Here is a 25421-nt window from a genome sequence, read left to right on the forward strand (position 1 = left end):
GTGAGCCACCACGCCCAGCCCGCTTTTAACATTTTATGCTGTTTAAGCCAATGTTAAAACTCACATATGCATTAATCTCTTCAAAAGAGGAGGTTAATTCAAATATCCACTAAGTTACAGGAAAAACCAAATCCAAATATGAGGTCAGGTGACACAGATTACCTATCATGTAAATGCTCAAACTCTAAAATGGCTTTATAATTAGCAAGGCTGCTGGCTATAAGATTTTACCATAAATTTAACAAATGATTCACACAAATTGTGAGGTAATGTTTTTAAAAGGGAGTAGAGGGGTTGGGCATGGTGGCTCACACATGTAATCCAAGCACTGTGGGAGGTTGAGGCATGTGGATCACCTGAAGTAAGGAGTTTGAGACCAGCCTCGCCAACATGGTGAAAACCCATCTCCACTAAAAATACAAAAATTAGTTGGGCTTGGTGGTGTGCACCTGTAGTTTCAGCTACTAGGGAGGCTGGAGGCAGGAGAATCTCTTCAACCTGGGTGGTAGAGGTTGCAGTGAGCCAAGGCATTCTAGCCTGGGTGACAGAAGAGACTCTGTCTCAAAAAAATAAATAAGTATGTTAAGGGTGAAGGGAAGCTCATATTAAGGCTCATGTACTTGTTTAACAAAAATGTGAGGAGGAATCAGAGTACTTACATCTCTACCAACACAGGATTCATTTTGATTCTTTTCATCTCTATCAACACAGGATTCATTTTCATTCATTTCTACATTGGCCCCAATTTCTTGCTGTGATATGAGAATTTCTTTTCTTTTAGCAGCTTTACCTACATTTGGCTTTGGCTTTTGCAATCGGCCCCTCACTTGTGCAGGTCTGAACGCCTTTAGTTGATTACCTTCCTGCAGACACTTTTTTTCACCCACACTAGAACCACAAAGGAGTAAAATAAATGTTTATTTTGAAGTCACAAATTTCCTTCTCCCTGGCATGAATAAGTAAACCATGTGGAATATGAAATAATTCACAAGTGTCCTGAAAAGACATAATCCAGCTGGGCACAGTGGCTCACACCTGTAATCCCAACACTTTGGGAGGCCAAAACGGGAGGATCATTTGAGGTCAGGAGTTCGAGACCAGCCTGGCCAACATGGTGAAACCCCATCTCTACTAAAAATACAAAAATTAGCCAGGCATGGTGGTGGGCACCTGTAATCCCAGCTACTTGGGAAGCTGAGGCAAGAGAATTGCTTGAACCCGGGAAGTAGAGGTTGCAGTGAGCAGAGACTGGGCCACTTCGAGACAGAGCAAGACTCCATCTCAAAAAAAAAGAAAAAGAAAAAGACAAGACACGATCCTGGAAGCCTATTTTAAAAAGCAATTTTAAATAGAATTCTATTATAAAATTGGAAAAATCTACATCTGACAAGCATGTAATACTATTCTTAAGGATACTATAGAATAATGTACAACTCCAGGGGATTAATCCCAAATCATGATATAAATGGTAACTCCTGAACAGCCCAGAATCCACCAGTCATATTGACAATGGACTGAAGCCTCTTCTAGATTTCCATTTCAAGTTAAATATTCCCTTTTGAAATGCCTTGCTATAAATAAAATTATCCAAGAACATATATTGTAACCACTGAAATGTAACAGCTAACTCAATAGATTCATAAAATTTACATAAGCAATATCAAACAGAGAATTCTTAATGTTTCAAAACCACCTGTGGTTGAAAATAAACAAGGTACACAACTTGAAAATAAAATTCAGACCTTATTAAGTAGAAGACAAATTATTACAATGATTCCTAAGAGATACTATTTTTATACTACTTCCTGAATACTTACATAGATACAGTTTCAGCTTCTGGAGTCTCTCTCTCTGTAGTCTCCATTCTCAGAATGTCCAAAGTATTCATTTTATCCTTTTCCATGTGGTTCTGTGAATTTAATTTCCTACAATTTATCTACTTACCATAAAAAGTTCAAACTTTGTAATAAATAGAAATTGAAACAACAGAACTGGCCCAGAGCAGTGGCTCAAGCCTGTAATCCTAGCACTTTGGGAGGCCAAGGCAGGTGGACTGCCTGAGCTCAGGAGTTGGAGACCAGCCTGGGCAACAGGGTGAAACCCCACTTCTACTAAACTATAAAAAAATTAGCCAGGCGTGGCAGCATGCCCCAGTAGTCCCAGCTACTTGGGAGGCTAAGGCGGGAGAATTGCTTAAACTTGAGAGACAGAGATTGCAATGAGCTGAGGTCACATCACTGCACTCTAGCAGCGGTGATGGAGTAAGACTTTGCCTCCAAAAATAAATAAATATGAACTACAATTTTTGTACTTCTAACTAGAACACATTTTCTAAAACTCCTAAACGCAGATGAGAATTTTTTTTCCTTTTTCTTTTTAGACGGGGTCACACTCTGTTGCCCAGGCTAGAGTACAGTGATACCTCACGGCAGCCTTGACCTCCCAGGTTCAGGTGATCCTCCCACCTCAGCCTCCTGAGTAGCTGGGACTACAGGTACATACCATGCCCAGCTAGTTTTTTCTCTTTATTGTACAGACTGGATCTCACCATGTTGCCCAGGCTAGTTTCAAACTCCTGGTCTCAGGTGATCAGCCTGCCTCAGCCTCCCAAAGCGCAAGGCTTACAGGTGTGAGCCACAACACCTGGTGTACATTTTTTTTTTTTTTGAACAAAAATGGAATCACACTAAATATTTCAGAAAGATGTTTCTGAAATGTTAATTACTAAAGGATACAAAACTGAATTGAAACCATGACTCAGGACAGGCATGGTGCCTCACGCCTATAGTCCCAGCACTTTGGGAGGCCGAGGTGGACAGCTCACAAGGTCAGGAGTTCAAGACTAGCCTGGCCAACATGGTGGAATCCCCTGTTAAAAATACAAAAATTAGCCAGGTGTAGTAGCAAATGCCTGTAATCCCAGCTACTCAAGAGGCTGAGGCAGGAGAATTGCCTGAACCCAGGAGGTGGAGGTTGTGGTGAGCCGAGATCGTGCCATTGCACTCCAGCCTGGGTAACAAGAGTGAAACTCCATCACAAAAATAAAAAATAAAAAATAACAAAAGACAATGTATAACAAGAGTCATAAAAATATTTAAAATATTATTTGACCCAACAATCCCATCATCTCTAGAAATTTATCCTTTGTCTGTATCCTTGAGAGAGTCTTATTTATAAAATTGTTTGCTTCTAATATACAAGTTAAAAAAACAAACAAGCACAGACACAAGAAGGAAGCCATACAGGAGAATCCTGGGCAGAAAAGCACCATCAGTTTTAACGCCGCTGCTCTGGCCCTGGGAACTAACAACCTGGACATCCACTCAAGAGACCTAATCTGAAAGTTGGTAATTTCAAAGACGAGAGGAGGATAAACTTACAATGACGGGAAGAAACCAGCATAAAAATGCTGAGAATACTCAAAGTCAGAACGCCTCTCCCTCTAAAGATGATCACAGTTCCACATCAACAATGGAACAAGGCTTGATGGAGAACGAGCGCATCCTGATGACAGAATCACTCTTCAAGGAATGGATAATAACAAACTTTGGTGAGTTAAAAGAACATGTTGTAACCCAACGTAAAGAAACTAGGAACTTTAAAAAAAAGTTTGATGAAATCCTATTGAGAATAGACAACTTAGAGAGGAGTATGAGTGAAATAATGGAACTGAAGAATACAATACAGGAACTCCGAGAAGTATGCACAGGTTTAAACACTCGAATTGTTCAAGCAGAAGAAGGGATATCAGAGGTCAAAGTCCAACTTAATGAAATAAAACGTGAAGAAAAGATTAGAGAAAAAAGGATAAAAAGGAATGAGCAAAGTCTCCAAGAAATGTGGGACTATGTGAAAAGACCAAATTTACGTTTGATAGGTGTACCTGAATGCTACAGAGAGAATGAATCCCAGCTGGAAAATACCCTTCAGGATATTATTCAGGAAAATTTTCCTAAACTAGCAAAGCAGGTCAACATTCAACCCCAGGTAATACAGAGAACACCACAAAGATATTCCTCAAGAAGAGCAACCCCAAGGCACATAATCGTTAGATTCACCAGGGTTGAAACGAAGGAGAAAATACTAAGGGCAGCCAGAGAGAGAGGTCAGGTTACCCACAAAGGGAAGCCTATCAGACTTACAGCAGATCTCTCAGCAGAAACTCTACAAGCCAGAAGAGAGTGGGGGCCAATATTCAACATCCTCAAAGAACAGAACCTTCAGCCCAGAATTTCATATCCAGCCAAAATAAGCTTCACAACTGAAGGAAAAGTAAAATCTTTTATGAACAAGCAAGAACTCAGAGATTTTATTACCACCAGGCCTGCTTTACAAGAGCTTCTGAAAGAAGCATTACACACAGAAAGAAACAACCAGTATTAGCCTTTCTAAAAATACACCAAAAAGTAAAGAGCACCAACATAAAGAAGAATTTACACCAACGAATGGATAAAACAGCCAGTCAACATCAAATGGCAGTAACCCTAAATTTAAATTGACTAAATCCCCCAATCAAAAGACACAGCCAAAACCCAATGGCATGTTACATCCAGACCTGTTTCACATGCAAGGATACACAAAGACTCAAAACAAAGGGATGGAGAAAGATGTACCAACCAAATGGAGAGCAAAAATAAATAAATAAATAAATAACAGTAGTTGCAATTCTCGTATCGGATAAAATAGATTTTAAAGCAACAAAGATATAGTGGTAAAAGGATCAACGCAACAACAAGAGCTAACGATCCTAACACCCAGATATGAGACTTAGATTCAATGAGACAAAAAATTAATAAGGATATCAAGGACTCGAACTCAGATCCGAAACAAGTAAACTTAATAAATATTTATAGAGCTCTCCACTTCAAATACACAAAATATACATTCTTGTCAATACCACATCACACCTACCCATAAGTTTAAATGAAACATTGATTGGCCATTATTAATACCCAATTTTTTTCAAAATAAAGCAATATTTCCATTTACTCTCCCTCTTTCTCTTCCTCTTTCTTCCTCTCCTTTACTTATTTTTTTTCTTTCCTTCTCTCAAAAAAAAAACAAGCAAAAATAGAAACAACCTGAACATCCATCAGTAGCATGTGAATAATGTAGCATGTGAATATTGATTACATAAATCAATAATATGTTAACCTGAGATAGCTATTAAAAAGATCAATGGGACCAAAAAAAGTGTAAATTAATAGTTTCAGAGAAAAAGGTTATTATTTTTTATGTTTTTGAGATAGAGTTTCGCTCTGTCACCCAGGCTAGAGTGCAGTGGCACAATCTTGGCTCACTGCAACCTCCTCCCTCCTGGGTTCAACCAATTCTCATGCCTCAAACTCCCAAGTAGTTGGGATTACAGGTGTGTGACACAATGGCCAGCTAATTTTTATGTTTTTAGTAGAGATGGGGTTTTGTCATGTTGGCCAGGCTGGTTTCAAACTCCTGGCCTAAAGTGATCCACCCGCCTTGGTCTCCCAAAGTGCTGGGATTACAGGTGTGCACCACTGTGGCCAACTGAAAAAGTTTTGGCCAGGCACAGTGCCTCACACCTATAATCCAGCACTTTGGGACGTGGGGGCAGGCAGATCACAAGGTCAGGAGTTTGAGACCAGTCTGGCCAATATGGTGAAACCCTGTCTCTACTAAAAATATAAAACATAGCTGGGCATGGAGGCACATGCCTGTAATCCCAGCTACTTGTGAGGCTTAGGCAGAATTGCTTGAACGCAGGAGGCGGAGGTTGCAGTGAGCTAAGATCATGCCACTGCACTGCAGCCTGGTGACTCTGTCTCAAAGAAAAAAAAAAATTGTAAAAACAAAAGACTAGTAAAATAGGAACATATACCTTTTTTATATATATGTACTTTAAGTTCTGGGGTGTATGTGCAGACCGTGCAGGATTGTTACACAGGTATACACATGCCACAGTGGTTTGCTGCATCTATCCCCCCATCATCTAGATTAGGTATTTCTCCTAATGTTATCTCTCCCCAACTCCCCCACCCTGTTATCCCTCCCTTAGCCTCCGCACCCCCCAATAGACCCTGGTGTGTGATGACCCGTGTCCATGTGTTCTCTTGTTAAACACCCACTTATAAGTGAGAACATGTGGTGTTTAGTTTTCTGTTCTTGTGTCAGTTTGCTGAGAATGATGGTTTCCAGCTTCATCCATATCCCTGCAAAGGACATGAACTCATCCTTTGTTATGGCTGCATAGTATTCCATGGTGTATATGTGCCACATCTTCTTTATCCAGTCTATCATTTATGGGCATTTGGGTTGGTTCCAAGTCTTTGCTATTGAAAACAGTGCCACAATGAAGATACGTGTGCATATGTCTTTATAATAGAATGCTTTATAATCCTTTGGGTATATACCCAGTATTGGGATTGCTGGGTCAAATGGTATTTCTATTTCCAGATCCTTGAGGAATTGCCACACTGTCTTCCACACTGGTTGACTAATTTACACTCCTACCAATAGTGTAAAAATGTTAAGATAGGAACAAATCTAATGTTAAGTTCTTGTATCTGTTTTAATATTAGTAACAGTGCTTTGCAATTACAAGTCAAAAATTTATATTCCTATTTAGGGAAAATTTTTATAATTTTAATTTCCATAAAGTCTCTTACGCCATACCTTTTCAACAGAAATTTCTGAGTGTGAATTCTTGCTCTCTGCCTCTGTTTTGCCTTCTGAAAGAACTGATTTCTTCCCAGCCCTTGACAAATTGGGTTTAGGTCTCTGGAAGTGACCTCTCAACATCGGTTTAACATTTTCTGTTTGATCAATTTCCCTGAAAAATAAACATTATTTAAATAGCATCCAACATACAATAATGTCCAAATGAACTTCTAAAATAACCTATTGAGAACTAGAAAGAACTTCTTTGAGAGCTCACTTAGAGTAAGAGTAGCAAAGAAAACTTAAAAAGAAGAGAATAACTTGTTCTATCTGATATTAAAAATATACTACTCATCAGTAATCAAACAGTGTTATTAATATATGAATAAATAAATAAAACAAATTTAAAATCCAGAAAATGACTCCAAAATAGACATGATTTTGGCATATACTGAAGGTAGCATCTCACAATAAGGAAGATAAGATGAAATGCAATATAATACAGTGAGGATAAAATTAATAAATACTAAGATTAAATGAAGATGGGAAGGCTGGGCATGGTGGAAGATAAGATGAAATGCAATATAATACAGTGAGTATAAAATTAATAAATACTAACTAAGATTAAATGAAGATGGGAAGGCTGGGCATGGTGGCTCATGTCTATAATCCCAGCACTTTGAGAAGCCGAAGTGGGTGGATCACCTTTGGGAAGCCGAGGTCAGGAGTTTGAGACCAGCCTGATCAACATGGTGAAACCCATTTCTATTAAAAATACAATTACTCAGGTGTGGTAGCACGTGCCTGTAGTCCCAGCTACTCAAGAGGCTGAGACAGGAGAATCGCTTGAACCTGGGAGGCAGAGGTTGCAGTAGGCCAAGATGGCGCCACTGCACTCCAGCCTGGGCAACAAGAGCAAGACTGTCTCAAATTAGAAAAAATAAAAAAACATTAGCTGGATGTGGTAGTGTGCACCAGCTACTTGGGAGACTAAGGTGGGAAGATCACCTAAGCCTGGGAGGTCGAGGTTGCAGTGAGTTATAATCACACCAGTGAACTCTTGCCTGGGCAACAGAGTGCAACCTTGTCTCAAATAAATAAATAAACAAATATCATAAATGTTTAAAGGTGTATGTGTGTGTGTACACACCATATGTTCTGTCAGCTCAGGAACTTACGCTAAAAATACACTTGTATATAGGCGAAAAGACAGAGGTACAAGACTATAAACATCGTTCAGTAAAACAACCTACACAGCAGTCAATAGGGCACTGTTCTACAAAAAGAACAACGAGAGTCTCTATGTAAGACTATGAAAAGACAGAAGAAAACAGCTACAAAATGTTATATATAGTATACTGTCATTAAGTTTATAATTAGAGCAAAAAATATAAATTTGTATAGCTTGAATGTACTTTTTTTTAATCTCTGAAAGAATATAAGAAATAACATGGACTGTCTGAGTGTAAGGGGACAGGTAAGAGGGAGAGTTCAATCATACCTTTTTATACTTTTTGATGTTTGAACCCTACAAATGTACTGCCTATTTCAAAGACTAATTTACATTTTGATTTTTTAAACGTTTGATTTCTATTGTGACAGTACTTTACTGAAAAATAAACTGAATAAACTTTAAGCCCATATAAGATGAGGAGTTATAAGGAATATTAAAAGTAAGTATAAAATCTTTAATTATCTCTTCAAAGGGAGATTTTTATAATGCTTTTAATAGTTTCTTGGGAAGATATTAATTTAACAAGAATCTACATACTAGAAGATATACTTCCTTGAAATCATCAATATCAAAATCCATTATTTTGATACCAAGCATTAAAAAAAAATCAAATCAAGTAAAAATAAAATTTCATGGTAAATATTTAGGCTTCCAAATTGTTTTAGAATTTCATAAGTTACCACCTTCCTAAAATTCATATCATTATTATACATCAGCTATGCAAGAGAATCTTTCTGCAATGAAATACAAAGTAAAACACCTGATGTTATACTCTTAACAGACCACAGTATAGTTACACATTAAATGATCCCCTCTACTATTAATAAACTATGTATTAATGGTGCCCTCTAATCCTTAAATAAAGCAACATTATTATCATTTAAGAACCTTATCAAAATTTTAGAAATAAATCCTATTGTATAAAATACTTACAGTGACTTTTCTTTTAGGTCAATATTTCTTTCTTCTCTATAGCTACCCACAGCATTATTCACCTCACACAATGCTCTAATTCCAACTTCTAATGAAGGCAAATCTGGAGTGCTTGATTCTGAAGCCTCAGTTGCTACTGCTATGACATCTTGTTGATTACTAAAAAAAAAAGAAAACTGTATCAGAGAGAGATTTCCTAATAATACATATTTTATAATTATTTTTAAAAATTTTAAACACACAAAATCACCATTTTGCAAGATGCTGCTTCACATTATAGAAGAATACAAACTGCTGTATTAGCTTTTCTATGATCCATCTTGCATCATGTTATAGAAAACTGTACCACCAGAGAAGTGCAGCTGCAAATTTACACGCTTAGGAACATGCTCAAGAAGTTTCAAAATGAAGGCATGGCGGCTCACGCCTGTAATGCCAGTACTTTGGGAGGCCGAGGCAAGCAGATCACTTGAGGCCAGGAGTTTGAGACCATCCTGGCCAACATGGTTAAACCCTGTCTTTACTAAAAATACAAAAACTAGCTGGACATAGTGGTGCAGACTTATAATCCCACCTACTCAAGAGACTGAGGCACCAGAATCATTTGAACCCAGGAGGTGAAGATCACACCACTGTACTACAGCCTGGGTGACAGAGCAAGATTCTATCTCAAAAAACAGGCTTCAAAATGAGAAATTATTAAATGGGGTTTACAAATCAAACATGTGTAAAATAATAGTAATATTCAGGAATTAGCTTTCATTAAAATTTATATAGGCAATCCTTGCTTTGCAGGGTACTGTGTAACCAAGACATATAAAGCGAGGAAGACACAGCTCCAATAAGCTCAAGTTGCAGTTAACATAGTCCTACACAAAGTGAGAATTACAGTATTAAAAAAAATTCAAGTATGAGCCAGGTATAGTTGCACATGCCTGTAGTCCCAGCTACTCAGAAGGCTGAAGTGAGAGGATTACTTAAGCCCAGGAACTCAAGGCTGCAGTGACCTGAGATTGCACCACGGCACTCCAGCCTGGGCGACAGAGCAAGATCCTGTCACAAAATAAATTTCAACTAATTTTACTACTGTCAAACATCAATCTTATCTTTTAAAGTCTGTGTTTTCTATGTCTTACTAAATGCTTAACATTACAAAGATATTTTTCTACATTTCTTCTAAAAGTTGTAAAGATTTGTTTTTAGTCTTCAATCCATCAAGAAGTTAGTGGCTATGGTAATCCAAGGATAAAATATTACATTTTTCAAATCTCAACACAATCTAATGAATAGTTAGTTCAATCTTTTCCCCCTAATTTCTAAAGCTACCTCTGCCATATGACAGATTCCTAAATGTGTCTTCCTAAACTCTACATTCAGTTCCACTGCGTCAATTCGTCTAAATCTGTACCAATACCATGCTGTTGTAGTTATTCTAGCTTGAACATTAGTCTAGGACAGGGAGTCCCTCTCCAAAGTTGGTGTTTTTTAAAACTGTCTTTATCACTGGTGAGCCTTTGTTCTTGTGTACACGACAATTTTAGAATAAACTCTCTGTTTTCCAAAAACAACTGGGACTTTAACAGTCATTACAGGGTTATTTTTTCCCTAAATTAGAAAAAGTTGGGGCCAGACACAGTAGCCCACATTGAGGTGTGAGAATCACTTGAGCCCAGGAGTTTGAGACCAGCCTGGAAAACAACTCTATTAAGATTAGCTAGGTGTGGTGTCCCATGACTGCAGTCCCAGCTTCTCGAGAGGCTCTTACAAAAATTAACAATAATTTTAAAAAATTATTTTAAAAATTAGAAAAAGCCATGAGTAAAGTTTTATGTAGTTTATGGAATTAGGTGTATCTCTGAAGTCACACTTTAGATATCTGTCAATTAGGAACAAACAACTGAGAAATAGCATTAGATTCCACTTATGTAAAATATCTAGATTAGACAGAGGCATGAAGACAGAAAGTAGTCTACAGCCTTACCCCTCTGAATGGGCCTAATTTGATCTCAAGCTAAGCAAGTCTGGGCCTGTTTAGTACTTGGATGGGAGACAGAAAGCAGATTAGAGATTATCAGTGGTTACAGCAAGGGGAAAAAGAGAAATTACTGCATAATTTTCTGTTTGCAGTAATAAAAATAGCTTTATAAATGGTGTTGATGGCTGCACAACAATGTAAATCTAACTAATGGCACTAAATTATATGCTTAAAAATAATTAACAGCTTTAAGTTTGTTTTTGGCAATAGTTTCTTAGATATGACACCCAAAAGTATAGGAAACAAAAGCAAAATTAGACATGGGACTACATTAAACTAAAAAGCTTCTGTACACCAAAGGAAACAGGAGACAGAATGAAAAGGCAACCTATGGAACAGGAGAAAATGTGCAAGTCATATTTCTGATAAGGGGCTAAAATCCAAACTATATGAGTAATTCTTGAAACTCAACAGCAAAAAATAAAATAACCTAATTAAAAATTGGGCACAAGCCGGGTGCGGTGGCTCAAGCCTGTAATCCCAGCACTTTGGGAGGCCGAGGTGGGTGGATCACAAGGTCAAGAGATCGAGACCATCCTGGTCAACTGGTGAAACCCCATCTCTACTAAAAATACAAAAAATTAGCTGGGCATGGGGGCGTGTGCCTGTAATCCCAGCTACTCAGGAGGCTGAGGCAGGAGAATTGCCTGAACCCAGGAGGCGGAGGTTGTGGTGAGCCGAGATCGCGCCATTGCACTCCAGCCTGGGTAACAAGAGCGAAACTGTCTCAATAAAAAAAAAAAAAAAAAAAAAATTGGGCACAGGACCTCAATAGACATTTCTCCAAAGAAGACATACAAATGGCTAACAGCTAGAAAGATGCTCAACATCAAAAATAATCCAGGAAGTGCAAATCAAAAGAAACATAAGATATTACCTTCTATTCGTTCAGAGAGACATTATTAATAAAATTAAAGACTCCATTAATTGAAGAGGATGTGAAAAAAACTGGAACCCTTGAACACTGTTGGTGGTTATGTAAAATGGTTCACCCACTATTGGAAACAGTATGAGGGTCCTCAAGAAATTAAAAGTAGAATGACCATGTGATCTAGCAACCCCACTTCTGGGTATTTATCTACAAAAATTGACATCAGGATCTCAAAGAGATATTTGCACTCCCATTTTCAGTGATGCCAATAGACAGAAACAACCTAAATGTCCGTCAACCAATGACTGGATAAGGAAAATACGGCATATACATGTAATGGAGTATTATTCAGTCATAAAAAAGGAAATCTTGCCCTGGAGTGGTGGCTCACGCCTGTAATTCTAGCACTTCAGAAGGCTGAGGCAGGTGGATCACAAGGTCAGGAGTTCAAGACCAGTCTAGCCAACAAAGTGAAACCCACCTCTACTAAAAATACAAAAAAAAATTAGCCAGGTGTGGTGGTGCGCACCTATAATCCCAGCTACTCAGGAGGCTAAGGAAGGAGAACTGCCTGAACCCAGGAGGCAGGGTTTGCAGTGAGCCAAGAGCACACCATTGCACTCCAGCCCCGGAGACAGTGCAAGACTCAAGTCTCAAAAAAAAAGGGAAATCCTGTCATATACTACAACATGGATAAAACTTCAAGATATTACACCAAGTGAAATAAGCCAGTTACAAAAATATACTCCAGTAGGTACTGTGGTTCACACCTGTAATCCCAGCACTTTGGGAGGCCAAGGCGGGTGGATCACCTGAGCTCCGTTCAAGACCAGCCTGAACAACATGGTGAAACCCCATCTCTACTAAAAATACAAAACATTAGCTGGGTGTGGTGGTACATGCTGATGGTCCCAGCTACTTGGAGCCTTGGAGGCTGAGGCTGCAGTGAGCTGAGATCATGCCACTGTACTCCAGCCTGGGTGACAGAGTGAGACCCCCACCTCAAATACAAAACAAAACAAAGAAAAAGAAAGAATCATGATTGCCAAGGGCTAGGAGGAAGAAATGAGAGTTGCTGTTCAATGGGTATAGAGGTGCAGTTATGCAAGGTAAAAAAGAATTCCAGAGATCGGCAATATAACACTGTGCTTGTAATTAACAATACTGTATACTACACATAAAAAATCTGTTAAGAGGGTAAATCTCATGTTGTTGTATTACAAATTAAATCAAATTTTAAAGCACACACACAGCAGGACACATGATATTCAAACTAATGAAAACCAAAGACAGAGAAAACCGTCACAGAAAATGATAAACTCATGCAAACATCAACCAAAAGAAAGCCACAATGGCAAAGCAAACATCAGAAAAAAAGAGCAATACCAGAAGGGCAGTATACAATGATAAAGGGAATTTTACCAAGAAGATAAAAGAATCCTAGATATGTACACATCTAACAACAGAGCTTCAAAATATATGAGGCAAAAAAAAAATAGAACTGAAAAAACAAAACAGGCAAATCCACAGTTACAGATGGAGACTTCAACACTCCTTTCTCAGTAATCAACAGATGTGGATAAAACCAGATGTAGAAAATACCTTAATGAAAGGATGGGGTCAGTTCTTTTCTCAACTTTTTCACTGGAGGCAGAACTCACAATGCCATTTATGGAAGGCATCTGCTCCTTACTACATTCGCCTTCCTTTACCTCAGGCCTTACAGACTGACATTTATCTACAAATACAAAATGCATGTTATTCTAAAAATGACAGCAAAAACACCTTTTTTAAAGCACAAAGGAATTTACCTATAACACAGTCTTTTCCTACAAAACCTTAATCCATTCAACATTCAAGTTCCTATCTGCAAGGCACACATCTTATTTTTAGACCATAATAAAAGCTTAACATATATGAGGATCAGCCCAAGCCTCTTAGGCAGTTTGTAGCATCTTCCTTTTATCATAAATTTTAAGTATTTAAAGTGACTAATTTTCTATGTCAAGTAAGGAACTAAAGGTTGATTTAACTATTTTTTTGCTCCTTCAGAAGTGTACTTTTTTTAGACGTGTACTAATTAATAACAGTGATAGCTATTATTTATTAAGTGACAGGAACCCTTAAGTCCATAAGATGCATTATCTCATTTAATACTTGAAACAGTCCTATTAAAAGGTATTAATATTAATCTCACAGAGAACCACCTGAGTTCAGAGATCTTAAATAACTTGCCTAATGCAATACTTAAGCAAGTAAAAAAGCTGGAATTTAAAGCAAGGTCTGTTTGATTTCTAAAACCTGTTTGTGAATCATTAAGCTATTCTGCATTATATGTAATGACTCTAAGGGTAAGCCAAAAAAAGAGGCTAATACTGTGATGTCTACAAAGCATACTATGTTAGCTACCAGGACTCTTATTACAATCAGATGGGTAGGCCTGGCATGGTGCCTCACACCTGTAATCCCAGCACTCTGGGAGGCTGAGACAGCCAGATTGCAGGGTCCAGAGATCGAGACCATCCTGGCCAACATGGTGAAACCCCATCTGTACTAAAAATACAAAAGTTAGCAGGGCACAGTGGTGTGCGCCTGTAGTCCCAGCTACTTGGGAGGCTAAGGCAGGAGAATTGCTTGAACCTGGAGGTGGAGGTTACCATGAGCCAAGATCGTGCTACTTACAGCACTCCAGCCTGGCAACAGAGCCAGACTCTATCTCAAAAATATAAATAAAAATAAAATCAGATGGGTAAATCTCAACTATGGAAAATACCAATTTTATAGAAAGGTTGTTCTGGTCTGCTCCTACCTTTTATCAGCTTTAAATAATCTATATATGAACTCCTAAGAAAAGGGACCAGGACTTCCCGTCAAACTCTTAGCCCTCATCCCCAAGCAACTCCTAAGTGGCAATATGTTTGCATTCGAAGAGTAAAAAAGAAAAATGGAAGGAATACATATTCCATTAGTTCTTTTATAGGAATTAAACAATCCCTTGTGAGTTCACAGAGGTGCGCTATAGAGGTACAACATGAAACCTGTGTTTTATTAACAGATATAAGCAACATACTTTTAAATATATAGACATGTGATTTCTAATCATAGTTAATGAGAAGGCACAGGAGGTGATACATCTTAGAAACAAACTTTAGAGGCTTCTGCCCCGCCCCTCAAGGCAGTCAGGTGGAGTGTGGGGGGTCATTTAAAAAAAAAAAAAACTTTAGAGAACAATTTCCCCACTTTAATTTGTTTCCTTTAACTTTTTTCTACAATAAACTTTTTTCCTTTAATTAAAAATAAATAGCATTAGCGCAGTACCATGAATACAGAACCGATTAATAAGCATCATTAATTGCTATCTAGACAGAAAATTAAGTTAAATACCATATTACTGTACAGTCTTCTCAAGTAATATAAAGGCTTTTTAAATATAACTTACTCTTTTGTTTTTTTCCTTTAGAAGGACCCGCCTGAACAGTGGCATTTTCTAAAAGATTGTTTACTTCCAGTTCATTAGCCTTATCTTGATTCTTCCTTCTTCGTTTCTTTTGATTTAGGTCTACTTCTAATGCAACCTGTTCTGCATCCTCCCCTGATAAAGTCAGAGACTCTTCTTCAACTGTCTGAGCATCCTGAGATCTTTCTGTGTCTGAAACTCTAGAACTCATAGACTCATCTGGATCATCATTCACTCCTTCACAGGCAACTTTTTTGACTGAAAACAAGAGAAATGGCTATAAATATGTAAACAACCTAAAGAAAAATTTGTAAAGGTGGAGAAGATACTCAAAGATGTCCTCTGTAGTATTTATTCATATAAGCAAAAAACCTAAAGACAACCTAAAATGTCCAGTGGGAAATGACTAAATAATATATAAAAATCCATGCAGCCAAAAACAATGAGGTAAATTTATACATACTCATGTGAAAAATTTCAAAGCATATTGTTGCATTTAAAAAAATCAAGTGGCAGTCAGGTGTGGTGGCTCATGCCTGTAATCCCAGCACTCTGGGAGGCCAAGCAGGCGGATCACGAGGTCAGGACATAGAAACCATGCTGGCCAAAATGACGAAACCCCGTCTCTACTAAAAATACAAAAAATTAGCTGGGCACGGTGGTGTGTGCCTGTAATCCCAGCTACTCAGGAGGCTGAGGCAGGCAGGAGAATTGCCTGAACCCAGGAGGCGGAAGTTGCGGTGAGCCGAGATCGCGCCATTGCACTCCAGCCTGGGTAACAAGAGCGAAACTCCATCTCAAAAAAAAATCAACTGTATCAAAAGGTGAAAACATGAATTTTTTCTAAAAACTGTAGATCACCAAGAAACAGCATCTACTATATTTGAATGTTTGTCCCTTCCAAAATGCATGATGAAATTTAATTGCCATTGTAACATTATTAAGAGGTAGAACATTTAAGAGGTGACAGGACATGAGGGCTCTGCCCTCATTAGAACTAGCACTGTTATGAAAGGGCAGGTTTGGCCCCCTCCTGCTCTCTCTTTGCTTTTCTGTCATGTGATGACACAGCAAGAATACCCTTGCCAGATGACAGTGCCTCCATCTTAAGAGAAATAAATTTCTGTTCTCTATACATTACCTGATATAGCAGCCTAAAACTAAGTCAGTCTCCAAAGCAAAAGCAAGCTTAACTTCATAGCCATGGTTGATCAGATATTTTCTCTAAAAATATCTAATCTCAAATGGTAATGACATTCAATGTTATTTACTTTTGTTTTTAAAAAAGTTAGGCCATGCGCGGTAGCTCATGCCTGTAATACCTGTAATACGTTGGGAGGCCAAGGCAGAGGGATCACTTGAGGCCAGGAGTTCAAGAGCAGCCTGGGCAATACTGCAAGACTCTGAGTCTACAAAAATTTTTTTTGAATTAGCTGAGCATAGTGGCACACACCTGCAGCCCTAGCTATTCAGGAGGCTGAGGTGGGAGGATCACTTGAGCCCAGGAATTTGAGACTGCAGTAAACTATGAGTGCATCAGTGCACTCCAGACTGCACAAAAGAGCAAGACCCTATCTCAAAAGTAAATGGTAAACAAAATTAAATTTAAAAGATTAGAATTTTAAAATTGAGAAAATAAATCTGATTAATTTTATAAGAATAATCATTTTTTAAAATCTGAGATGTAATAACATATCTAAAAAGTTTGGCTGGGCGTGGTGGCTCGCGCCTGTAATCCCAGCACTTTGGGAGGCTGAGGCGGGCAGATCACCTGAGATGAGGAGTTCGAGACCAGCCTGACCAACATGGTGAAACCCCGTCTCTACTAAAAATACAAAATTAGCCAGGTGTGGTGGCACATGCCTACAATCCCAGCTACTTGGGAAGCTGGGGCAGAAGAATCGCTTGAACCTAGGAGGCAGAGGTTGCAGTGAGCTGAGATGGTGCCATTACACTCCAGCCTAGACAACAAGAGCAAAACTCCATCTCAAAAAAAAAAAAACTTTCTGGTTGGGTGTGGTGGCTCACACCTGCAATCCCAGTACTTTGGGAGGGCAAGGTGGGCGGATCATTTGAGGTCAGGAGTGTAAGACCAGTCTGGCCAACATAATGAAACGATCTCTAACAAAAATTACAAAATTTAGCCTGGTGCATGGTGGCACATGCCTGTAATCCCAGCTACTAAGGAGGCTGAGGTGAAATAACTGCCTGAACCCGAGTAGTGAAGGATTCAGTGAGCCGAGATTGTGACACTACATTGCAGCCTGGGCGACAAAGTGAGACCCTGTCTCAAAAAAAAAGTTCTCATATTAAGTAAGGTAACAGTGAGTTACTCATGTTATCACCTGTAACATGATAATCACAAGAAGATATATATTTTAATCTTCTAGGATTATGCATAGTAAGTAAAAAAAAAAAATGACTATTCAGAATAAAGATATTTTGCAGTTATCAATACTACTTTTTAAAAGATATAGGCCCCATGCTCCAGAAGAAATTCTAGCCTGGCTTTGAACAGAAAAGAGTTAATGTAGCAGGCTTGACTGCTATCCTTTGAAAATCCTTCTTATAAGGTTGGCCCTTGGGCCATGTCTCAGCATTTGGTTTTGGAAAGAGTTCCTACCACCCTGATTATTAGTGGCTTACTGTGCCTTAGTTGTAAAATGTGGTTTATGCCAAACTGCTTTCCTTCTGGAAATCTGAAAGTGTGATATGTTCCAGGCAGAGGAAGATGAATCGCGAGTCTTGGTGAATAATTAAACCCTGGGAGATGGTTGTGGGGACCCCCAACATAGGCTCTGACAATCCTACGTTTCAGTTCTGCCACTGCCACTACTCACACTGTGAGTCCTTAGGAAAAACTGTCTTACAACCTCTGGGGCTACTTCTTGGTGATTAAAACCAATAGAAAAGGAGCTAAAATGTAAACTAAATAACATATAAGGTTCCCTATAGTTCCAAGCATCTTCTTTATGTGATTATAGCTAAACATTGTCCTCACAGGCCAGAGTTCAAATAGTTAAGAAAACATAAGTCTAAAAATAAAAAATATCATATATATATATATATATACACACACACACACATATATATATATACAATTTTCTGTTACAAGTCAACATTAGCTTTCAGAAATAAGTTATGCTCAACCAATAGTCTAGTCACAACCCCAAAAGATTAGAGTCTCATTTTTTCAATACTAGAATTTTATAGCAGATTTGTTTTACAGAGGAAAATGATAATTAGTAACCAAACATGAAATATGACCGTCCAAATTCTGATGTTCATTGACTGGCTGCAACTATCCTCTATACTAGAAAGATGTCAAATAACCCAATCATGCCCATTAAAAAATTTAAAAGAAAGCTATTGTTTTGGACCAAATAACTAGTGGATTGAAAAAAGATATATTCCCTCCAACTGGATGCTTTGATGATCTTAACTACCTGAGCTACACATGAACTCTCAAATACCGAGGAATAATATTGCAAGTTTATTATTACCAAGTAAACTAGCACACTTTCTTTAAAATCAATACCTTTTACATTTTTCCGTGGTTTAGTGGATTTCTTCTCCTTTAAACTATGATTTTTAACAGATTTTTGTTTTCTTTTCTCTTCTTCAGCAAGAACTTTCTGAAGCAAATGAGCAAAAAAATCGAAGTCAAAAGGGCGCTTTTCCTCTGTTTAAAAAAAAAGGAAAAGAACTTTCAAGTTTTTATTTTAAAAAACTGTTTCTAGCTTTTAAAGTATCATAACAAAAAAAGCAAATGGGTTTGTCTATCACTAGGAGAACAGATAAACAAGTACACAACAGAACACTACTCAGTAATAAAATAGGTGTGTCTTATCAGCAGGGAAATAGATAATTACACATCAGAACACCATTCAGCAACAAAAGGAATAAACTAGTTTAAAACTAAAGGAACTACTGATATGTGCAATCATATGAGTGAATCTCAAAAACATACTGAGTGGAAGAAAACAGATACAAGGGTACATACTGTATGATACCATGTATAAGATATTCTAGAATACACTGAGTTATCTATGGTGATTAAAATGAAAATAGTGGTTGCCTTGGGCCAAGAGCCTAGAAAGGAAGATAATAGGCCTTGTGAAGTGATTAAAACATTTCCTCTATTGTTTAGGGTAGTGGTTACACAACTTGCTACACTTTGAGCTGTAAGTATAAATTAATTATTTTATGGACTGAGAAGTCCTCAAAATGCCTATTCACCACCATTTGCCCTACCTTTATCACAACGATTTCACCACTTGCTCTTATAAGTATCAGTGAAGTAGGAAGTAAATGAATTTAATCAGGAACAGGTCCACTAAATACCTATCAACAGCACTGTATCTGAAAGTAATCAGTGAATACTCCAGGAATGAATCCAGACCAGGACGCAAATCCTTGCTTGAACTTTACAGCTATTCTTATAGTGAATGTAGAGAAAATGGTGCTCTATACACATAAGCTGAAGACTGGTATGATTACAAGACAGCCTCAGAAAAGAAGGTATATATTAAAACAAAAAGAATCTCAGGAAACTAAACCCAAATCTGGAATTCCTAAAGGCCTTATTTCAATGTTGACTCAGACTTATTTGTTCTGACTCTCCACAGTGATTCTGAAAGACACAGCACTCAGAATCATGAAGGATCTCCATGTGGTTCTCAGAGAAACTCAAAACGTAAGTTCCCTCAAAAAACCTAAATAGGTCTCACATTTTTTAGAAAATTTCCAATACAAAGCCCCAAAATCAATGAGTTGTTTTTAGCTTTGAGACAGGGTTTTGCTGTGTTGATCAGGCTGGCCTCGAACTCTTGGGCTGAAAGGATCCTCCTGCCTCAGTAACTCCTAAGAGTAGCTGGGACTAGAGGCATACAACACTGTATCCTATTTAAGATCAATACATTTTAAAGATATCTTCTATAATGGTCTATTAAAAAGGCTCCAAACTCCAAATAGACTGTTTATAGATTCATGAATTATTTTCTATAATTTTCTATTTAACACACTATAATGTGTTAAACTTAATGAAAAGTTCCAGGATCACTTCTCTAACGTGGAATGGGCTGAGGATCACAATATTCCAGATCTTCTAAGAGCCATTCCTGAAAACAGTTTCCTTAAAGACCCAATAAAACACTGGATATAGGATCCACCCACCTACCTTAGTGTCTACTCATAAAATAAATGTACATGCTACATAATGTAGGTATTCTCTACATTTGGATTGCTTTTTCTAAAATTAGCACTATGGCTAATCTTATGACTAAATGGATATTGAATACATTTTTTAATCATAAAATACTGACAATTATAAATCCACCAAAAATATATTCCTGTCCACAAGTGTGGTGAAAAAAAAAGAAAAAGACATATCTTCCAATCTAAAAATACAAGAACTGTTTTAAACAGTAAATTTATTTTCCTTTACAGATCCTTTGATGTCTTTCTCCAGACTTAGAGAAAAGTATGTTAATTTTCATGAGGATTTCAGTTAAAAATGGAAAGATATCTATCATTCCTTCAGATGAAATCTAAATTCAAATGCTAGCATACATCTTCAGACAGAACGTCCCTAATGATCCAATGATCGGTAGGAAAAAGAGACCTAAACATTCACCCTCTCTCTTTTTTCTTCTTGGAAACGAATCACTACCTAAAATTATGCTTATCTACTATATTTCTTCCCCCTCCAATTAGACTTAAGGCTCTAAATTCAGGATTCTCATCTGTCATATATCTTCCACCATTACATACTCAATACCTGGAATGATGACTAGCACATAGCAGGTGTTCAGTGTTATTGACTGAATGAGTGATTAGTCATTCAGAACCAGAAAGAGCCATCTATACTGATACTACTGTCTTCCAGAAACAATTATCTCCTCCAATACAGTTTCTTCAGAATAAATAACACTTAGAAGTGGTAGCATCAATCCCTCTATAACTTCTTGGACTAAGAACTATTTACCTGCACCCAGATGTTCTGGATAATCTCCTGCCTATATATTTGTAGCAACTTCCAGAACCATACTGCTAAACAGAAAAAGTTCAGACTGCTTCCTCTTATGCCACTACAGGCACAAAACAAATCTAAAACATGGTAGAGCCAAAGAAAAAAGACTGGTCATTTTTCAGGCTCTCCAAGTAATATTGTGTAAAAGAGGTCTTAATACTTACGGAATGCTTTGTCTATTCTCCATCCATTTGTTTTCTCTTCACGTTTAAATTTATTCTGTTAATACAACAAAAAACCCTATGGTAATTTTCTCCCATAAAACAAATTTTTTAAAAAAAATACAGCAAGCAATAAAATGAAACTCTTAGGAATAACATACCGTTCTCTACTCAATGTGTCTTTGCCAATAGGCTAAAACTTAAACATTTAGCTTTTTAAAAATAAGAATGAAAGATTTTTACTGAGCTTCCTGATTCTCATTACCAATAGCATGAATCAGCAAAGGAAGCTGGATTTACAGAGGACAGAAAAAAAATAAAGTCAACAAATATGGAAGCAGATCAAACCTATGATTAAGCTAACTGGCATTAAATTTTAAAAAATTAAGTATTCATATCAGGTTGAACCTCTGACATTACTGTTCTAATATATTTCAAGTGGCATGGAGAGAAGACTATAGAGAAACTACTAAGCGAAATTTTGAAGTGGGCCAAGTTTATCTTGACAATCTTTTATATATTAAGGCACATTTACTCATTTTCTCAGCCCCAAAAATTCCAGTACTTGACCAAGCACAGTAGCTCATGCCCGTAATCCCAGCACTTTGGGAGGCCAAGGCGGGCAGATTATCTGAGGAGGTCAGGAGTTCAAGACCAGCCTGACCAATATGGTAAAACCCCATCTGACAACTGTAGTCCCAGCTACTCAGGAGGCTGAGACAGGAGAATTGTTTGAACCTGGGAGGCAGAGGTTACAGTGAGCTGAGATCATGCCACTCCATTCCAGCCTAGGCAACTGAGTAAGACTCTGTCTCAAAAAACAAACAAACAAAAAACACCCTGTCCTCAGTTTACTAACAGATTACTTCCATTAAGAGAAAAATGCTTAAGGCTTAAGGTTCAATCCATCCTCAGACTGAGACCATGAGTTTGTGTCTGAAGATGTCTCATGCAAGCACATCACAGGAGATGAAACAATTAGCCAATCTTTCCCATCTATAGGTCAGTGATCTAAAAGTACATTTTTAGATCAATTTTAGATCTAAAGTACTTTTACTAAAAGTATAAAAATAAAGCTTTTTATTGCAAAAAAAGAAGACAGAGAGAGACAATCACATAAAACAAATGAAGTACTTCATGCCCCCTTCCTCCCTTCAAAAGAACTTAACAAGGCCAGGCGCAGTGGTTCATGCCTGTAATCCCAGGTAGGCAGATCGCAAGATTAAGAGTTTGAGACCAGCCTGGTCAACATGGTGAAAACCCGTTCCTACTAAAAATACAAAAATTAGCCAGGCGTGGTGGCACGTGCTTGTAATCCCAGCTATCCAGGAGGCTAAGGCAGGAGAATCACTTGAACCCAGGAGGCAGAGGTTGCAGTGAGCCAAGATCACACCACTGCACTAGCCTGGTGACAGAGCAAGACTGTGTCTCAAAAAAAAAAAAAGAAGAAGAAGAAGAGCTTAACCACTAATATGATCTTTAAAGCAATCACTTTCTTATATTTCCTTATTGCTTATGACCCAAGTGTGTATTCTCAGATGCTATAGTTTAGCCTTCCCCATATTTTTAAAACCTGGTATGATTTTAACATCTTTTAATATACAGGTTACCCTTCTTTCCCATTCTTTTATTTTTCTTCATAAAACTTATTACCAATACAGAAGTTTTCAAGGATAATCTTATTTTTGCCTTAAAAGATCATACTATGATTTAAACATTCCTCAAAAGTTAACAGTTACCTCCACAAAAAGTGAATGGCTATAAATACTAAATTAAATGTCCTAAAAGAAATATCAATAGGCTTCAGGCATTCAATTCTAAAACAGTGCTACTTCATATTTTACTTAATTGGTAATATAATTCAGAACAATTTAAAATTTTCTTGAAGACTGTACTGAAATTAGTCAATGATTTTGTAGGAAGAACCAGTGCAGGCCAAATTCCATGATCACAAAATAAATCCCATAATTCCACTTCGGGCCTTGACAAAGTAACTCATTATGGACATATCCTACATACCCAACTCCACCACAAATGACTTAACATTGACAAAATATATGCATCAATTATTTTCAAGCAAAGGACAACAGAGCAAGACTATAATCATGAAGAGAAAAAAAACAGACAAGATGTACCCGTGTTTACCTTGGCTGGCTGCCTGGGCTGAATTTCCTAACCAAGGAAAGGGAGGTGAAGGCCAAGGATGGTATAGCAATCCAACTAAGCTGCAGAAGTAGGGAATCTTTAGGAGCATGGGTCTAAAATGGAGCTGTGGAGAGGGGCACCTCACAAGACTGGTGGAAGTACCCCATGGTTCCCCGGCCTACGTATGGGTTACATATGTTCAGAATAGAAGGCCTAGAAGGGAACAGCTGCTAAAGGGATGAGAACAGAAGAGGCTAAAAGTCACAAAACACCATCAGACAATAGAGTTCGGGTGCATCCTAATGGAAAGACCTCATTAATACCCAAATACATTCACCTCAGATACCAGAAAGGTCACCATTAAGAGATAAAGATGATACACTAGAGTAGCCTTTCTCTACAGAGATATAGCATGAGAATTAAGTACTAATGCATTAAAGCAGCCACTGTATGCAATGCATTACTTTCTCTCATTTATCTATGAATAGAATGGTATTAGTATAACCATTCTTAGAGAACTTAGAAAATAGTAACTCATGCCTACCATGAGACTGTTCTGGAAAATGAAGAAAATAATAAAATAGTGACTCAAATTATTTTCTGTAAATCAGATGAGAAATCCCAATGGAGAATGTCCTAGATTAAAGACCAGTCTAGATCTGCCTCAACAAAGGTCTAAGCAAAGCCTCAATAGGAAAAAAGAGGTTGGCAGTAAATTAACTGCTTTCCAGAACAAAAGTCAACACTTTTTTATTTTGTTTTGTTTATTGAAACAGTCTTGTTGTCTTCCAGACTGGAATGCAGTGGTGTGATCACAGCTCACTGCAGCCTTGACCTCCCAGGCTCAAGCAATCCTCTTGCCTTAGCCTCCTGAATAGCTGGGACCATAGGTGTGTGCCACCACGCCTGGATTTTTTTTTTTTTTTTTTGTAGAGATGAGATCTTGCCATGTTCCTCAGGCTGGTTTCGAAATTCTGGGCTCAAGCAATCGTTCCAGCTCAGACTCCCAAATTACTGGGATTAGAGGTGTGAACCACCACACCTGGCCCAATGCTCTTTAAAGAAAAAAAAAAAAATCCAGACACTATACAACACATCATTCTCAATGTCTGGTACAAAATTTCAAAAACTCATGGCTGGCCAGGCATGGTGGTTCATGTCTTATAATCCCAGCCCTTTGGGAGGCTAAGGTGGATAGATCACTTGAGGTCGAGAATTAGAGACCAGCCTAGCTAACATGGTGAAACCGTATCTCTACTAAAAATACAAAAATTAGCCGGAAATGGTGACATGCACCTGTAATCCCAGCTACTTGGGAGGCTGAGGCAGAAGAATCACTTGAACCCAGGAGGCAGAGGTTGCAATGAGCCAAGATCATGCTACTATACTCCAGCCTGGGCGACAGAGTGAGAGTTCATCTAATAAAAATTTTTTCAAAAAAGGCCGGGCGCTGTGGCTCACGCCTATAATCCCAGCACTTTGGGAGGCCGAGGCGGGTGGATCACGAGGTCAAGAAATCAAGACCATCCTGGTCAACAAGGTGAAACCCCATCTCTACTAAAAAATACAAAAATTAGCTGGGCATGGTGGTGCACGCCTGTAGTCCCAGCTACTCGGGAGGCTGAGGCAGGAGAATTGCTTGAACCCAGGGGGCGGAGGTTGCAGTGAGCCAAGATCATGCCATTGCACTCCAGTCTGGGTAACAACAGCGAAACTCTGTCTCAAAAAAAAAAAAAAGAAATAAAGAAAGAAAGGCCAGGTGGTGTGGTGGCTCACGCCTGTAATCCCACCACTTTGGGAGGCCAAGGCGGGTGGATCACTTGAGGTTAGGAGTTTGAGACCAGCCTGGCCAACAGGTCGAAACTCCATCTCTACCAAAAATATAATAATTAGTATGGTGTGGTGATATGCACCTATAGTC

General features: G+C 38.1%; 1 protein-coding gene across 14 annotated transcripts in view; it reads right to left on the minus strand.

Moving 5' to 3' along the window:
- BDP1 (BDP1 general transcription factor IIIB subunit) overlaps nucleotides 1-25421 on the minus strand; it is a 131228-nt gene that overhangs the window by 76958 nt on the left and 28849 nt on the right. For 9 of the 14 annotated variants that reach the window (XR_013532285.1, XR_013532286.1, XR_004739867.3 and 6 more), the window contains exons 8-15: nucleotides 21359-21413; nucleotides 18702-18845; nucleotides 15146-15421; nucleotides 13309-13444; nucleotides 8801-8959; nucleotides 6649-6805; nucleotides 1818-1909; nucleotides 660-888 (exon numbers count right to left, since the gene is read on the minus strand). Coding sequence is in view for 11 of the 14 variants with exons in the window: in XM_078365369.1 (XP_078221495.1) it covers nucleotides 660-888; nucleotides 1818-1909; nucleotides 6649-6805; nucleotides 8801-8959; nucleotides 13309-13444; nucleotides 15146-15421; nucleotides 18702-18845; nucleotides 21359-21413 (1248 nt within the window). In the remaining 3 variants the exon portion in view is untranslated. The remainder of the gene's footprint in view (nucleotides 1-659; nucleotides 889-1817; nucleotides 1910-6648; nucleotides 6806-8800; nucleotides 8960-13308; nucleotides 13445-15145; nucleotides 15422-18701; nucleotides 18846-21358; nucleotides 21414-25421) is intronic. The other 5 variants (XM_078365371.1, XM_054252201.2, XM_078365373.1 and 2 more) reach the window with 4 other exon arrangements.

Source organism: Callithrix jacchus, chromosome 2, assembly GCF_049354715.1.
Source record: "Callithrix jacchus isolate 240 chromosome 2, calJac240_pri, whole genome shotgun sequence".
NCBI lineage: Eukaryota > Metazoa > Chordata > Mammalia > Primates > Cebidae > Callithrix > Callithrix jacchus.